We start from the raw sequence: 17,824 nt of genomic DNA on the forward strand, positions 1-17,824 counted from the left end.
ATTGAAAACCAGACAGAAGTAGGAAGACTATTGTAGGCTGGTAACAGCCCTGCATTGGCAGAGGGATGACCTAGATGACTGGAGAGAGCTAAGTTTCTCTGGCCTTCTATGATCTTCCAGAAGGGAGCGATCGCCAGGACCACTGAATATCAGAGAAGAGTTGGGCATCCCCTTTAAGAGCCACTTGCAATAATATTAGCATTGAGGCAGACCCCACACAAACCCAGCATACGGTACATTCATCGTGGCTTACAGAGCAAGTTCAGAAGACATTCAGTGTTGTGCATAACAAAATAACTACAGCACAACGTAATTTAGTCATTGGTTATATACACAAGTTCATTATGTGCCTCATTACAAGCAGCAAGTGGTATTTACATAAAGTATATTTATTTTCTTGTGCACGTGGGCTAAGGTGCTGTATTAATAAGCTTGACATTACAGAAAGCAAAAAGGATCCTCAAAGACACATAACCTTGGTGTGAAAGTGTGGAAGCTACGTGGCTCAGAACATTAGAGAAAGCACTAGCAATCTGCTGTAGGGAAGTACCCTGCACTGGATCCCAGGCGACTGGCTCAATGTAATAAGAGTTCTCTCTCATTTCTTAAAGCCACACACTGACTAGGACCAGCAGCACCACATTCAAGGGCTCTGAACTATTGTGTGATGCACATTAAAGTTGGTTTCAGAGTAGCAGCCGTGTTAGTCTGTATCCGCAAAAAAAACAGGAGTACTTGTGGCACCTTAAAGACTAACAAATTTATTTAAGCATGAGCTTTCGTGAGCTACAGCTCACTGGTTTCTCTCAAGCCAAGTTTTCAAAGTGTCCTCTTGTGTTGGGCACTTCAGATTTTGGGCTGATCAATGTTTGTCTAACCAAAGAATGAGTTACAGCTGGCAAGGAATGGTAGAGATAACAAGAAGGGGCTCTTCAAATATGTCAGACATAAAAGAAAGATCAGGGATGGTGTGGGTCCGCTGTTCACTGGAGAAGGTGAGCTGGTATCAGAAGACAACAGTTAGGCAGAGCTGCTCCTACTTTGCTTCAGTCTTCTCACAAAAAATAATGTGACCAGACGACTAGCCAAGTTACCATAGACAATAAAGGGGAAGGGATGCAGATCGGGATAAATAAAGAACACGTCAGAGATCTTCTGATCAATTTGAATTAATTCAAATCAATGGGGCCCTATGCTATTCACCTGAGGGTACTGAAGGAATAAGTTGAAGAAATCTCAGAGCCAGTGGCAATAATATTTACAAACTCATGGACGACAGGAGAGGTCCCGGAAGACTGGAGAAGGGCTAATGTAGTGCCCATCTTTAAAAGGGGGAAAAAGGAGGAGACGGGGAACTATAGACCAGTCAGCCTGACTTCCATACCTAGGAAGCAATGTATAAAACATTCAATTTGCAAATACCTGGAGGATTTGCAGCCAGCATGGATTCACCAAGAACAAATCGTGCCAAACCAGCATGATTTCCTTTTTTGACAGGGTAACTGGTCTTAGGGGGAATGCGATGGACATAATATACCTGGACTTCAACAAGGCTTTTGACAGTCCCACGTGACATTCTGCTAGGTAGACCAGAAAAATGTGGGCTCAGTGGAATTACTATAAATGGATACATAATTGGTTAAACAATTGCAAACAAAGAGTAATGATTAATGGAACGATATAGGGCACAAAACGGGGGGGGGATTGCCCACACTTTGGAGGATAGAGCTAAAATTCAGAGCGATTTCGATAAATTGGAGAACTGGGCTATGGACAACAAAATGAAATTAAACAAAGACAAATGTAAGGTGCTATGCTTAGGGAAGAAAAAACAAATGCACAAATACAGAATGGGGGAAAACTGGCTAGATTGAACCATTTCATCAACTGAGCAGGCACTTGCGCTATGCAGGTAGTGTCACTTGAAGGTTGGCAAGTGGACACTCTCTAAATCACACAAACTTGTTTCCAGACCAGTGTCTTGTGGGAACAGACAGGTCTACCACCACCAGAACACTCCACCCTCAGAGTCCTGCTTGCAGATGGCAATCACAAAATGAATGCTGTGGTTACCTGGTGAGCTCCTGGCTGCTTTTTGCCAGAAGGTCTCTATGGTGCACGTCATTATAGGCATTACAGCAATGCTCCTTTTGGTAGAGGCGGACACTCTCACCCACACCAAGCGTATCACACAGGCCATGGCTGCTAGCAAGCAGCATGCAACCTCACCTTCAGGAAGAGACACACCTTTTCTCATCGGGTCCAGGACAGGTGTGCTCTCCTGGACTTTCTAGCTGTTAGTTATTTATCACGTGCCAATCACCAGAGTTTCTGGGTGCATCTCCTTTTTTTTTTTTCTTTTTACAAAGTGGCATTTGAGAACCTTGTACGAGTCACTATTCTATGTATACAGTATATAGCTGAACTTTAGGCACCCCGTGTCCCTACCTCCCAAAAAGGACACATGCAATTGCTTTGGCCTATTGCAGATTGTTTGTGCTAGCAGAGGTAGAAAGAAGCCCCTCACAGCCAGAGGCATTGCAAGGAGAGGAACCTTGAAGATGGTTGTGTCTCACAGACACAGTCACAGTGTTAGGATTTTGGCTTTTTCAGTACATACAATCCCCACTCGAAGCCATATCTCCCCCTCCCACTGAGCAGTGAGGCAAGCAACAGGTGGGACTAGACACCCATCCTCTCACGGAGAATGTGCCAAAGAAACAGCTTTGCTAGAAGCATATGTCCAATGGGATGCTACTGGGTTACCTTGGGACACTGCATATTTCAAGGCAACACCCTTCCAAACACTGGGCAGAGTTCAGCTCTGGTATAACGCAACGGACTCATCTTTTAAGTGACAAAATAAAGATACAGCGGCCTGCACACGGATTTGGCACGTCTTGCTTCACCTTCCCGACTTCCTTGTTCCTCTCGCTCACACTATGCTGTCACCTTCGGGGCAGTGCCACCTTCAGTCAGAATGGGGGGCACACAGCTCCCACTTGGGAAGCTGACACAGTGGCACCTCTGGGACCGGCAATCTGCATCATCCAACGTCAGCTCCTTCACTAAGGTCCAGACTCACCACAAGCATACGCAGGTGCAACGTCACTGGCTACCACGGACTTCCGTCCATTTGCGCCAGCGGGGAATTTCGTTTCAGGGTTCTCCAGCTCCGTGATCCTGTGGAGCTGGAACTCATTCCCTCCCAGATGACCACCTCCTGGGCACCTGCTGCGACATTCCACCACAAGCCATTTGGACACAACATGCACTGTGCAGTCTTCACCTTCAGCCTTCCTACAAGCCCTTCACATTCCTTCCCCAACGGCAGCCATCGGGCCAATCCAGGGAAGGAAGGCTGAGATTTCGCAAAGCCACCTAAGGCTAGTTCAATTTAAATGAATGGGAATCAGGCATCTAAATCTGAAAAATCTCAGCTGAACATCTCATGTCTCCCCCCCACCCCACCCCCAAAAATAAATTTCCCAGCCAGTTTTATCACTACAGATCTCAGGCCTCCGCAGCTCAATGGAGACAAAGATCCCTAAAGGAGAGACGCAAGAGAGACCAAGAAGAGATGAAGAAAGCTTAGAGCAACAACTGTGGGTATCCAGTTCTCTCCTGTAACTCTGCAGTCCCAATGCCAATGAAATCTACATTAACAGCAGCAGGCTCAGAGCTGGTTTTGAGTGAGGACAGAGGTCAAAATTTGGCTCCAGTGAAGGAGAGCTGAGAGGAGGGTTTGGGCCCATATGATAGCTGCTTTGGCACTATGGGCTGCTTTACCTTTTGGTAGCACAAACAGTGAAGAGCCACAGGGTGCTGGATTGTTTAAAACAAAAACAAACAAACAAACAAAGCCACAGATGTGTAGATCTAAAACCGGAGACAATTAAAACAAGCTCCGGAGCATGAGCTACATCCTGATCTAGGCTAGATCCTCCAGGTATGTCTCCTGGAGGAGCCCACTGGAACCGTTACAGCACAGCCAGGGACTGCCACCTCCCCCACGCTGGGTGCTGATACACATCTCTAAGTGGTCATCATCAGCAAACGTGTTCACTTTAACACTGTGCCCCTCCCCTAGTCAGGCAAGTAGCAATTGGCTACACTGGATGCCACAGCTTTGTTCATGAGGAAGCTCCCATCACAGGCTTGCAAGAATCAAAGGTGGCAGGTTGCTGAGATGCAGGTCTGACCCCGTCTGCCCTCCTCCTCCTGGCTGCGGCAGGGGGGCTCAGAAGAGTGGCAGGCTCTCTTGCACACGGTCTGCTGGTGAGAGTCTCATCTGCAGCCCCTCTGGTGGGAAGATGGAGGCCTGCATGTCCACGTTGATGCAGAACAATCCCAGCATGAGCTGGCGCTGGTATTCCTCCCACTTTGTCTTAACATCCATCAGGGAGAGGTTGCTTCGCATCCACTGGGGCAGCACCTCGCTGTACGTAGAGGCCAAAGGGATTGGCAGGCTCTGGGTCCTTCGGAGCTCAAAATGGTAGTAAAGCCTGAAAGGCAATGAACATGGGTTACAACTTAAATACATGGGGGTAGGGCCACTTAGACAGCACATTGCAGTGGCCAGGGCACTGGACAGAGAGTTGGGAGACCTAAGTTCTATTCCCGGTTATGGCACCAACCTGCTTGTGTGACTTTGAGCAAACCACTTCACCTCTGTACCCATCCATTTCTGTCCCCATCCTTTGTCTATCTTGCGTATTTAGACTTTAAACTCTTCTGGATAGGGGCTGACTCTTACTAGGTGTACGTACAGCATTGAGCACAATGAAATCCTGATCTCCTTTGGGACCTCTAGGCTTTTCCATACCACAAGGAATATTATTTAGATAAAGCATTATATTCTCACCTCAACTTCGGCCCACGCGGACAGGCAATACTGGAGCTCTCCCCAAGTATCTCAACACTAGAGCTGGCTGGGAATTTTTTGACAAAACCGTTTTCTGTTGGAAAGTCCAGATTTGTCAAAACGGAAACTTTCTATGGGAAAGAGTCAGTTTTGATTAAACTTTTGTTGGGAAGGTTTCCTAAGTCCAGGATAGAATTTCTGGATAAACCCAGAGACAAAGAAAGAGCTGTATCCCAGAATAACCAACAGCTTGGTGTTTAGGGCACTCCGCTGGGAGACCCACGTTCAAGTCGCTGCTCTGCCCGATTCAGAGCCAAGACTTGAACCTCGGTCTCCCACGTCCAAGATGAGCGTCCTCCCCACCAGGATGTTATGGGAGGTGGTGGGGGGTCTCTCTCTCACAGTCACACGCACCTCGGTTTTGTCCCAATGCAGAATGGGAATTTGTTTTGAAATCTCCACAGTTTTCATGGGATGAGAAAGTGGTTTCCCACCCAGCTGTACTCCATTCTGACCTGGAATACCCTGGTTACCCTAGTACTGCCCCATGCTACTCCAGTCATAGGCCTCTAAGCAGAAATGGCCACTTGAGCTGAATTATCTTCAGAGGAAGCTTTGAGGCTCCAGAGTCCTCTAGCTGGCGACTGCCATGCAGATGGGCATCACTGCGTCTTCTATGAAATGGAGCCGGGTGGACAAGTGAGTACGGCTTTTATACCACACCTATTGCTATGGTACCTGAGCGTTTCAATACAGTATCATCCTGGGAGGGAGGGAGGCAACTTTACCCCAGGACTAAGCAACCCAACAGACAAGGTCTCTTGATTTGCTCCAAGTCAATTCAGTAAGAGTGACACAGCTGAAGGTGAAACGGGTGTCCCCCCCCTCCCACAGGCCATACCCACCCCTAGATGGCTGCAGAGGGAAGGCTGGGAGGAAAGCAGAAGAACCTGGCTGAGAGATGGCTTCCCAGTTTCTTCTTGGCTTCCCTCATGAGATAGGTGCATAGATTACTCGTCTGTTCCTTCATCCACCTAATGTCCTCAGGGACATCTGGCAGCCATTCCAGCAACCTGAACAGGAGAGGAGGGACATAAAGAGAACAATTAGCTGAGAGGTCACTTCTTCAGACATGACAGCTGGAAAAAATCTTGCAGACCCTCTAGTCCTAGCCCAGCAGGGCCAATGCAAGATCATTTTCCAAAGCTTCAAATCAAATGACTTGAATGATGGCGCTTCCACCACTTCATTGATAAAGCACATTCTCGTTTTGCCTGGAACAGCAAGATATATATGGATTTCACCCCTGGAGGCACGACAGTCGGCAGCTCCTTTATGTTGCTATCTCATGCAACTTTAGTTCATGAACTCCATGGAGGAGGTAACTAAGAGATGAAAGGCCACTTCACATTCAATATTCTATTCCCTATTCAATCCCTGAATTCTCTACATTTTTAAGCCTTCTTAGAGGTTTGGAAAGTGGTTTTCCTCTGCCTCTATTGCCTTCTTCCAGCCAGAAACACTGTTTTCATGCAGTGAGTCAGTTCTTTACACCAATACTAACAAACCAGAGACTTGTTGCTCTCCCCTTCCCCCTAGGGTGGCAAAATGAGGTCAAAATTCAAATCCAAAATTATCCTTCTCTCCCTCCCTTCCCCAATCGGACCACAATGGCATGTTAAACCTTCTAGGACTCATCCCACCCCCACATTAACAATCAGGAGGGATGGGACTATGCTAACACCACCCCTCTCTATCCTAGTTTCGCTCTTGTATCCTTCCACTCCCGTATTAGCTGCTCTGGGGAAGTTTACTACAACTCTCAGAGCAGGATGTACAAGAACTACGGGTCACCAAATGAAATTAATAGGCAGCAGGTTTAAAACAAATAAAAGGAAGTTCTTCTTCACGCAGCGCAGTGTCAACTTGTGGAAATCCTTACCTGAGGAGGTTGTGAAGGCTAGGACTATAACAGTGTTTAAAAGAGAACTGGATAAATTCATGGTGGCTAAGTCCATAAATGGCTATTAGCCAGGATGGGTAAAGAATGGTGTCCCTAGTCTCTGTTCGGCAGAGGATGGAGATGGATGGCAGGAGAGAGATCACTTGATCATTGCTGTTGGGTTCACTCCCTTGGGGGCACCTGGCATTGGCCACTGTCGGTAGACAGATACTGGGCTAGATGGACCTTTGCTCTGACCCGATACGGCCGTTCTTATGTTCTTAAGTTTCCAAACACAACCAGCTCTCTTCAACCTAGTGAATCAGATGGCCTGTGGCTGAAGTCCCAACACAGTGGCCAATAGAGACTACTTCAGTTCCTGTCCTGGGCAGCTGTTGTACACAGGAGGGCTGGAATAGATCCTCGCCCTGACATGCCCTACAGGCCACATCACATGCTACACAGTGCTACCAAGCGAACGAGTGGGAGGTTTACCTGACTGTGAAGGAGACAGCTGATTCCACAGGCAGCGTGTAGGGGATCATCATGGCAGAGGCCAAGCGCACAGGCAACAAGTTGGTAATGCCAACTAACAGGCCCCTTCTCTCAGTGCAAGCTTCCAAAAGGGCTGAGGACAGAGAACAACACGGGTCAGACCAGCCACATGGCAAATACAGCGTGATTGTCCACCATCCCCTCCCCAGTGCTACAGGAGCTTCAAAAATTACCCCACCTCAGGGAAAGTCTCACTCAGAGCATGTGCAGTGTCAAACGAGGAGACAAAGAGTTCAAGCATTTGGCTTCACCTGGATCATGAGGAGCAAAATCCAGAAACCGCCTTCCCTCCCTCCCACAAAGGGGAGGCAAGTGAGTTCCAGCTCACTTAGGCCACATCTGTACTACGGGGACTCTCCTGGCAGAGCTAAGTAGCGTAGAAGCAACCGACAGTGACAGAAGGGGTTTTTCCCGCAGGGTAGGAACACCACCTCCCTGAGCGACAGTAGGTAGGTCAATGGGAGCATTCTTCCACCAGCCTAGCTGTGTCTACATTGGGGGTTAGGCTCATGCAGCCATGGTGCTGGAGGGTGTGGAGTTTTCACAGCCCAGAGTGCTATAGCTGTGTCAACCTAACATGTTAGTGTAGACCAGGCTGTAGTCTCTATGGTCCCCCAGAAGGTGGTGTGCAAGCATAACCCACTAGGCAGGATGTGTTGCACATGACCTCCCACCCCCGTCCCCGATGCCCAGTCTATACATAATGTGAGCTTGTATGGCTCTCAAGTACAGACCCTGGCTTTTTAGCTCAAGGTGTAGAGGTTCCAGGTTTTAGCAGAAGAGGGCTCCAGTTCAATACACAATACATTAGCTAACATGGCGGTCAACAAGCAACACTCACATCCCAACAGGCCAGTAAGCTATGCTGGTCAGCTTAGAGAGGAGAGAGTTTTTCACTGGAGCAGCCAGAAGTCTGCACTGTCCTCCTAGGGACCATACCTTGGTTCAGTCTGGGTGGCAGGTGTTCAAAGATGTGGTCTTCGACAGCAGCCAGGGCAGCGTTCTCCCTCAGCTGGTCTTCAGCTCCCATCTCCTCCTCCTCCTCTGGGTCCCCCTCCCCTGAAGAGTTCTCAACAGCAAGGAGAGGGCGTGAGGGCCGTGGGCGGTGAAGGAGCCCTGGAGAGGGAAGGTGAGTGGTGGGACTGTGGCAATTTAGCCAGTTGTTTTGCTTGCCGATTGGTTAGAGTGCTAGGTTTCACCTCATCTGATGCCACGAGGTGGGGGATTAACATTACAGCCGTGAAATAAGCCTTCTATCGCCAACCGCGGGCAGCCATTTTGGCTCCCCGTGTTATGATGCATAGCAAGGTATATTAGATACCTGCTCACCTAGGGTACGATGTGAAGCTGGAGTGCCTTTCTCAGCCAGATAAGCTAACGCCTCCCAGTACACTCTAGAAATACCGTAGGTTATTGCTCTCATAACTTTTTTATTGCTCTATACTCGAGCCATAGGCAGAATTCAAACCCATACAGGTGTATCAGACCCATGCTTCATCCAAACCTCTCTGATTTACCGTATGGCACAGATCCAGCCCACCCTGCAAGACTCTACTTAATTGTAACTTCACCATTGGCAGACCCTGCCTACATGAAGGTCATTTGCGGCAGTGTAACCACATTTACTGGTGCAGGCCTCCCATACTGATGCACTGTGCTGGTAGAAAGCACAGCTTCCCACCAGAGCTAGGGTGACCTGATGTCCTGATTTTATAGGGACAGTCCCAATTTTGGGGGCTTTTTCTTATATAAGCACCTATTACCTGCCACCCCGTCCCAATTTTTCACACTTTCTGTCTAGTCATTCTACCCAAAGCAGCATCATCCAGTAACATAACAGAGACACTGCCTTTGTTTCCTTAAAGTCCATTGGGGCCGGGCGGGTGGGGGGGGGGGAAGCATACAGGACAAAATGAATGAGTAAGCTTGATCTGCTATAGGCTGGCCGCAAGGTGGCACCATAGGCACATGCAGCGTGTCATGAAAACAGTGTTAACACAGGATGCCAGTAAAGTTGGAGCAGAAGCGTCTCATTGCATCAAGGCAGAGGATACTAGAGCTCTGTTCCCTGAAGTGCTGAGACACACCTTCATTTATTTCATTGCTTACTGGCTTTGAAGTATCAGAGGTCAAATTCACACCGGGTCTAACCCCAACTTCATTGCAGTTACACTAGGAATCAATTTGGCGCTGAGTTTTCCTGCATATCCCTCCCCAGCACCAACAACTTACAGTTAAACCCCATGGCCCAGCACAGAAGGGGTTAGCCGAGTCAAACAGTGTCCCTTTAACATAAGCAAATGCAGTCAAAGCAAGGAGGTAGCCTGGTGCCTTACCATTCTTCTTCAGGAAGTGCAGCGCATCCCGGTAGCCCTGCTTGCACATGTCCCGGAGCACCTGCACGGAGACACAGAGTGGGTCACTGGGGAGTTTGAGTGCAAGGTTGTTTGGTCGGGTGGAGTGTGGTGCAGATTTCAATCCTGGGTTGGGATTTCTAGAGGAAATGCAAGAATTCTCTCCCCATCCTGCCCCATCTGATCAGGAGGTTCATTGCTTATCCTTCCCCCTCCCACAAACTCATCCCTGCCAACCTCTTCATCTGCTCCCCACCCTGGCACTTGAGCAGCAAAGGAGGGAGGGAAGGGTCAGAAACAGTCTTGGGGGCAAGGGGACACCATATGAAAGGAAGCACCACCTGCATGGCCATTTGCACCTCAAGAGCCAGCTCTCTCGGATCCAAGTTCACAGTGGGCATGTCACATCGATACACAGCCCTAAAAGTATCTCTTGGCCTCCCTGGTAAGCTGCTCTGATTGGTAGGTAAGTTGTGGAATCCTTCACCAACAGAAGCCAGGACGGTCCACTGGATATCTGCCCTTATGAAGCCCTCCAGAGAGCGGGAGGGGGGTGGGCAGCGCATGTGAATCAGAGAGAGAGACAGCTCACGCTGTCCAAGCTATTCATGGCACTTGTACCAAACAAGCACACTCAAAATGACAGTGCCTATCAGCTGGTTGACGGGCAGTCACTCTGAGTCACCAATGGCAAGATGATGCTTAATCCTATGCCTAAAGGTTCCAGACTGGCTTTTAAAATGCAGGGGCGGATTGGTCCTGGGTGCATGTCCGTCCTTGTTCAGAAGTGGCACCCATTTCTTGCATGTTGCCAATTAAATCAAAAGCCACCCACAGGAGGATATTTTCAGGGTTTCCACCAGCGCCTGGATTCAGGATTTCCCAGGGGGAAGGACACCAGTGTAGCTTGTTTAAATGGCAATGGGGTGGACTCCGGGGGCTTAAATGTCAATGCAAACATAGGATCCAGAGCTCTACCCACCAAGCTGCGGTGCACAGTCAGCATTCTGCTGCCCCAACAGGGCGCTCACCTGAGGCTCTGGGGGGAACAAGGCTTTCGAGAGGCGGTAGAGGTTGCGAAGGTTGAACTGGATGCTGGTGTTGGTGACTCTCAGCTCGTGAATGTTTGTGGAGCTGTCCCGGGGGCAGATGTCACTCTCGCCTGAGAACGGAGACACTGTGATAGTGTTCTTCAGCTCATATTGCGGCAAGTTGTCCGAAATCCCTCCATCAACGTACCTCTGGAGGGAAGGAGACATAAATGATTGATAGGGTTTTCCCCACCACCACCACTCTCTCCATAAACCAGTTTCTATCAATGCTCTGCATTCCTATTGCACACACTCACAAGCCAGGAGAGTACTACAAACAGAGTTTTCACTAACAGTGGCTGGACTGACAGCCATGACTTCCCATCTAGGGATTTCTTGATTCTTTCTAACTGACTTTTTCTGTGCCTATTCACCTGAGTGAATTTTTAGTCACACAGGAATGTTTGTGGAGACAGGAAAAAAGTCACCACTTATGAATACGGTATACGGATTCAAAAGTATTTGCATCAGAAACCATAATCAGTGCTCTTTGGGGGCTTGGGAGCCATCCAATCAAGGAGCAGAAATGATATGGTGACACTCAGGTGACCAATCACAGTGCAGGTGGCACTAACCCAAGCTACATTCACCGTGACTAGTTTGCAAGGAAGTCTGTACTTCAAGCATTCCTATAAACCACACATCTAATCATTTTAGAACAAATGAGTTAGTAAATACAGAAGCCTGCTGGTGGATAATTGGGCGATAAAAAAAATTAAAGCATAGACTTTTTGCTGCCAATTTGTCTGCTCAGCTGGAAAAGTCACATACCTGCCGGTTTTAAACCCTTTTAAAGGAATCCATCAGCTGGCTAGGTTTAGCTTTGGCATAGGAGTGGAATAGGAGGGTTCCCTGGTTTTGCGCACAATAACCATGCTCTTTTAATAGCGACGGTTACTGCTAATTATCCTTGGTGGAGAGACAGTTTTGGCACATTCAGATTAGCTAACTGGGTCAATTCAAAGCGTCCTTTAGCTTTTGCACAACCATAGACTGAACAAGACGACTCCCATAATGGGCCTTTGTGATGGCCCAGCAAGCAGTATCCAGATGCTAAAGGGATATGTTACTGGCTAGGCTGACAGAGCAATAAGACAGAAGAGACTCCTGCAGAGCAACAAGGTAGGAACCTGTAATCTCTCAGATCAGGCTCCCATTGACTTGCAGAGGGCTGCAGGGTCAGCCCCAATGTCAGAGACCCTTCTGTCTGGGCAGGTGTCTAACAAAAAGGAATGCCTGGATGACAAATAGCTGGCTAGAGCAGAACCCAAGCAAGACTGAGGAGATGCTGGTAGGAAGAGGGAAATGCCCACGCACATAGCTCCATTGAGCAGCCCATTAAAAGGACGGCAAGGCTGAGAGCACACTAGCATAACAACAAGAAACCGGCAAGACCTTTTGGAAGTCAGCCCAGCCCCTTAACAGGACACTCGAGTTCTGGCTCCTTTTTCAGCCAGGCCCCTAACAAGGGTGGATCTTTCGCTGTGCAATGCCGAGGAGGGTTGGATGTTGGGGGTGGAGGAGAGGAGAGGGGAGGTAGGAGGAAATGTTTTACATTTTGTTCTCTCTAGCTGGAAAGGAGACAAGTGGCTTATCTCTGAACAGTTCCCATCAGCCCCGTGCTGGCACTGTTATTAACGTCCTTATGTAACAGGCCAGAAAAAATTCCTTCTCCACAGATGGCCTTTCACCTACTTCCACTGGGGAAGACACAGCACATGCTGAACTTCTCCAGCAGGCTCCCAGGGCCCCGGTGAACAAGTTCACCTGCATGGTTCCTACTCCCGTCTGGACTGAGTGCTTTTGCCCACCAGGTGATCTCATGGATCGTGACTCTGGGCTGCACAGCATACTCCTCTGAGATAGCCCAGGGTGTTGCTTTCCCCCAGGTGTTTTACTGTTAGGTTTGCAGGGCAATTCTGATGCAAAGGCCCTAAAAGTAAGAGTTCAAGGAGGGGCTGGATTCCGCAACGGTTTTTACAGGCAATGCATGCCATGGCTCCTACGGCAACGCAATTAGCGAATGGGCTGGGTGGTGTTTACTGAGTGGAAGCTGGCATCTCGACACACCAGATATGTGGAACTCGGTGACCATGCGGGAGTCAGCAATAGCAAGGTGAGAGAGAGATAAAAGAGGGAACAGACAAAACTCAGGGGGGAAAACACAGCACGGAATAGCAATAAATGACCCCTGCACAGGGCGCTGCCTGGGCATTAGTGAACCCAGCCTCAACAAGTCGCTAGGGAGGGCTCTGCAACTCCACCTGGTATTTCACAAACAGTCCTCCTCTATCCCCAGCCTGAAGCCAGCTGCAGCTGTTCAGTACCATTCCCAACCCTGGCAGCAGCTCATTTGAAGGGTCCCCCTGTACAGCCAGAGGTGGAGACACATGCTAACCTCACAATTTCCGAGGGAGGAGAAGGGAAGGCAGGAGGAGAATAGCTAGAGGAGTCTGCTTTACAATATGCGAGGTTGTTGAATGTTTGACTACCTTGGGCCAGGGACTATCTTTTTGTTCTGTGTTTGTACAATGCCTAGTGCCATAGGGTTCTGGGTCACGACCACAGTTCCTAGGCACTACAGTAGTATAATAAGAGTTTAGACCAGTTGTTCTCAACCAGGGGTACGCACACCCCTAGGGCAGTGGTTCCCAAACTGGGGTTCATGAACCCCTGGGGGTTCGCAAAATGTTAGAGGGGGTTCTCAGGAAAAAATTGCTTCATGGTGGACAGAGCTGTCCCTGGGGACCCCAGGCAGCATGGAGCCAGCAGCCCAGACCCCCTGGACTGCCAAGAGCTAAGCAAAGCATCTCTATCACGCTGAGGAGATTTAAACTTCAAGACTCCATATAAGAAATGTAATGGGAGGTAGATATTTTTTGCTGTTTGTTTTTAAAATTATTATGAAGAACAAGTTTAAGCTTTGTTGTTACGTGCGTTGTTTGCCTGGACTGCTCAAGACCTGAATGCTTGTGTAGGAGGAACTCTTTGATTTGGCTTCCTAAATACCTTCATACTTTTTCACATCTGATACTCCTTGATGAAACATAGGAGCCTTGTCTTATAACAGGCTTATTCAAAGTGATACAAGCTATAAAAGTGAGATCTTGGAAGAGTGTTGCCATTTTCATAATGTAATAAAAATACTGTAATGATAAATAATAATTAGTGTGTAATAAGTATGTCTCAAAAACAAATTTTCTATTTCCAAGATCACTGCTTTTATAATTTATACTCAGGTAAAGGAGAAAATCCCTGGAAATATGTATTTTTAGGAGGGGATTCGCGAGACTTGACATTTGAGTGAAAGGGGTTCACAGGTTGTTAAAGTTTGGGAACCACTGCCCTAGGGGTAACACAGAGGTCTTCAAGGAGTACATCACCTCATCTACAGATTTGCTTAGTTTTACAACAGGCTGCATAAAAAGCACTAGCTAAGTCAGTACAAACTAAAATGTCACATGACTTGTTTATACTGCTCTAGATACAATTCACTGAAATGTAAGTACAATATTTATATTCCAATTGGTTTATTTTATAATTCTGTGATAAAAATGAGAGTCAGCCATTGTTCTTTAATAGTGTGCTGTGACACTTCTGTATTTTGTGTCTGATTTTGAAAGCAAGTAGTTTGAAGTGAGGTGAAACGTGGGGGTACGCAAGACAAATCAGACTCCTGTAAGAGGTAAAGGAGTCCTGAAAGGTTGAGAGCCACTGGTGTAGACCATGGCACAGCCAGTGGTTTTGTAGCCAGGGTGAAGCAGCAGATGCTTTCCTGCAGGTGGCAGTATAAAGTAACGGCTCCAAAAAAGGGTGTTTTACTGCTGCAAAGGTGATGGTGCAGAGGGCCTCTTTCATCAAAAGGAACCTATATGCGGGTCTACGCTCCCTGCCATCTGGTTGACTGCTACTGACTGTTCCTAGTTCAGGCTCATCTGCAGAGGCACCTTTGCCACAGTGCCCATCTCTAGCCACCACTACTCGTGTGCAAACCCAGCCTTGCTCTACACAGCCTGTTCTAATCTAGGCTCCAAGTCCTTGAGCAATCCCCTCTCTCCCTCTTCCTACCCAGCTAGGCTGGTTAGCTCTCAGTCCTTAGGAGCAGCCAGGATTGGGGCCGGGCCGGGCCAGGTGTCTCAGTCAAGGGTCCTCTTTTGTGGAGGAGGATCGATCTCTGGCTCCAGTCCAAGGCATGTTACAAGCTCCATTTCTTTCAGCTGGCCAGGAGTAAGTTCCGGGCCCCTTTCCCCTCCTTTTATGTCTCCTCTCCCCAGCACCTGCTGCCTCAGCTGATCTCATAGCGGGAGCCTACTGACCCTGCCCTTGTTTGCGGAGCACACAGATACAGGGCACACCCACAGAAGACTGGGCTGGTTGCTTCTTTCCATTTTCACTGCTGGGAATTGGAATTGTCACGCCCCGCACTTGGCTCCTGCGGAAATGGAGCCATCAGCAAACAAGGGGCTGTGTTCAACCCCCCCTCTCTCCTCCAATAAAGGGAGACCCATGGAATTCCTTTGGATGCACACCAGGAAAGCAACAGGCCCAACCCAGCAGGGTGAGGAATGTTTAGTGGCTGATGGTCTCCTCAACAGCAAAACCAGGAGCTTTTACTGGGAGAACAGGGGCCAAAGGGAGCAAGGAAAGGAACTAGTCTGAAGCCTGGTCGTAGAGAACACCCTGAAATATTCCACCTGGTGACATGGCCCTTTCTTGTCACAGGCCTCCGCAGCTCCCGTGGAGCCTGTGGCTACAAGGCCCAGGCCGTGTTCGGCATTACAAATAGGGGCCATGGCGGGTGGGTTTAGTACTGTCAGATATTTAGTAATTTTACAGAAGGTGGCTTTTGTTGGGTTAAGAATAGCCAAGAAATGCCTTTGCTGTCTCTGTCCTCTCTGCTACGGGCCCTAGGGCCGGAAGAGCTGCTCATTGAAGCACAAACTTTACCCTCCTCGTGTACCTCCCCCTGAATATTGTACCTGCTGCACAGTCATCAGGGCTGGCTCCAGGCACCAGCTCAGCAAGCAGGTGCTTGGGGCGGCCAAGGGGAAGGGATGGCACGTCAGGCTCTTCGGCGGCAAGTCCCTCTCGGAGGGAAGGACCAGCTGCCGAATTGCCACTGAAGAAGAAAGTAGCATGGTAGAGCAGGCGCCGATCACGGCTTTTTTTTTTTTTGCCGCTTGGGGCGGCAAAAATCCTGGGGCCAGCCCTGACAGTCACGGGCCTGCTCTGGTGCCAGCAGGATACTGGCACTGAGAAGTGGTTACAGCACCACAAGCACAGGCTTGGGACATTGTTGCTTTATGACAGGAGGAGGAGAAGCCCCCAAAGCGCTGAATCACACAAGAAACAGTCTGAGGGGCCTAACAGTGCAGGAACACTATGAGGGACTTATGGGAGATGTGCGCATGGCCTGTATGTTGTTATCCCTCGCAGGCTGTAAGGGGAGGCCCCGGGCTACATCTGTCTGAGTAACTACTGGGGTAGTTCTGTGAGATAGGGCTGTGCAGTTTGATGACCTGATTTTGTACTGGAGTTGTCAGGGTGGGCTTGGGAGCAGTGTAGTGTGTATGAGCTTCAGTAGCCCTTTTCTCATATGCTCATGCACTCTTTTTGCCAGGGTGGCAAGGTGGTGTGTGGCAAATGGTGACCATGCCCTTGCTGTGTTCTCCACCTCTCACCAGCAGCATGCTGGGTGCCATGAAATCCAGGGGCTAAGTATATTCCCCTCATGCACACTAGGGAGTTAACCCTCCAACTCTAAAGGGTATCCAGGGGAGCCACAATCATATTGCAGGAAGGGGGTGTGGGAATATACTTCTTCATTCCATCTGTCCCTCCCTATAAGAGACCTTGACCCCATGAAAAGTTATGTTCTTGATACATCAGCAAAACCACGTGGCAAAAAGACAAAACATCTTTAATGTTCTGGATGAGCTGTGTTCTTGGAAGTTAGAGGGAAAAAAAGCCTTGAGTATTTCATGTGGTTTTGGAATGAAGGGTTTTGGCAGAGATGCGCCACCGCAGAATGGCACAATCAACAAGTTCTCATGCAGCACTGACCAGACCCAGCGTCAGCCCCCTCTGCCATTCACACTCCCTAGGGGTGAGCCTAGGCACATGCTCCTACTTCAATCACTTTTCTAAAAGGGCAGCAATTTCTCGGATTAGCCTTGTGCCCCCTTTCTCCTCCCTGCCCGCACTGCTTGCATAACAAAGGAGAGATCTATGCTGTTTGAGAGAGGGGCTTGCCTTGTAATGGAGGTACTGGCTGGGCACTCGGGAGAGCTGCGTTCAAGGCCCTGCTCTGATACAGACTGCCTGTATGACCTTGGGCAAGTCACTTCAACTCTCTCTGGCCTCAGTTTCCCATCTGTAAAGGAAGATAACACTTGTGTCTGTTTTGGCTGTAAGCTCTTCAGGGCAGGGACTGCCCTTTATGTGTAGGAACAGCAAGTACTTGGACCTAGAAAGGTGCAAAGCCCAAGGAGGGAGAGAAACTGTCCAGGGTGATCCCCACCAGAGGCAGCTGAAGAAAGAAGCAATGTTTAAGCAGAGGCCCAGGACAAATGTGTTCACTGAAGCAGGGCTGCCCGGGGGGGGGGGGGGCAAAAGGGGCCCCCCATGAGAGTTTTTCAGGGCCCCTGGAGCGGGATCCTTCACTCACTCCGGGGGCCTTGGAAAACTCTTGGGGGTCCTGGGCCCCTGGAGCTTCTTCCGCTCCTGGTCTTCACCGGCGGGGGGTCCTTCCGCTCCGGGGCAGAAGGACCCCCCACCAGCGAATTACCACCGAAGCGGGATCTGCCACCGCAGTGCAGCCAGGTCTTCGGTGGTAATTCGGCAGCGGGAGCCCCCTGCCGCAGGTCATCGGGGCAGTTCAGCGGCGGGTCCCAGAACGGAAGGGGCCCCCGCCGCCAAACTATCGCCGAAGACCCGGCTGCACTTCGGCGGCGGGTCCCGCTTCAGCGGTAATTTGGTGGCAGGGGGTCCCCGCTGCAGGTTGTCGGGGCACTTTGGC

At 49.3% G+C, this 17,824-nt stretch overlaps 1 protein-coding gene across 3 annotated transcripts in view; it reads right to left on the minus strand.

The window, feature by feature from the left end:
- Window positions 1-2,230: 2,230 nt before the first annotated feature.
- The window catches only part of PNPLA2 (patatin like phospholipase domain containing 2), a 50,680-nt gene continuing 35,086 nt past the window's right edge, over window positions 2,231-17,824 (minus strand). For all 3 annotated transcript variants that reach the window (XM_039535831.1, XM_039535834.1, XM_039535833.1), the window contains exons 4-9: window positions 10,747-10,956; window positions 9,698-9,758; window positions 8,301-8,477; window positions 7,302-7,434; window positions 5,815-5,937; window positions 2,231-4,505 (exon numbers count right to left, since the gene is read on the minus strand). In XM_039535831.1, the coding sequence (XP_039391765.1) occupies window positions 4,241-4,505; window positions 5,815-5,937; window positions 7,302-7,434; window positions 8,301-8,477; window positions 9,698-9,758; window positions 10,747-10,956 (969 nt within the window). In that variant the 3' untranslated portion in view covers window positions 2,231-4,240. The remainder of the gene's footprint in view (window positions 4,506-5,814; window positions 5,938-7,301; window positions 7,435-8,300; window positions 8,478-9,697; window positions 9,759-10,746; window positions 10,957-17,824) is intronic.

This window comes from Mauremys reevesii, linkage group 4 (genome assembly GCF_016161935.1).
Source record: "Mauremys reevesii isolate NIE-2019 linkage group 4, ASM1616193v1, whole genome shotgun sequence".
Classification (NCBI taxonomy): Eukaryota; Metazoa; Chordata; order Testudines; family Geoemydidae; genus Mauremys; species Mauremys reevesii.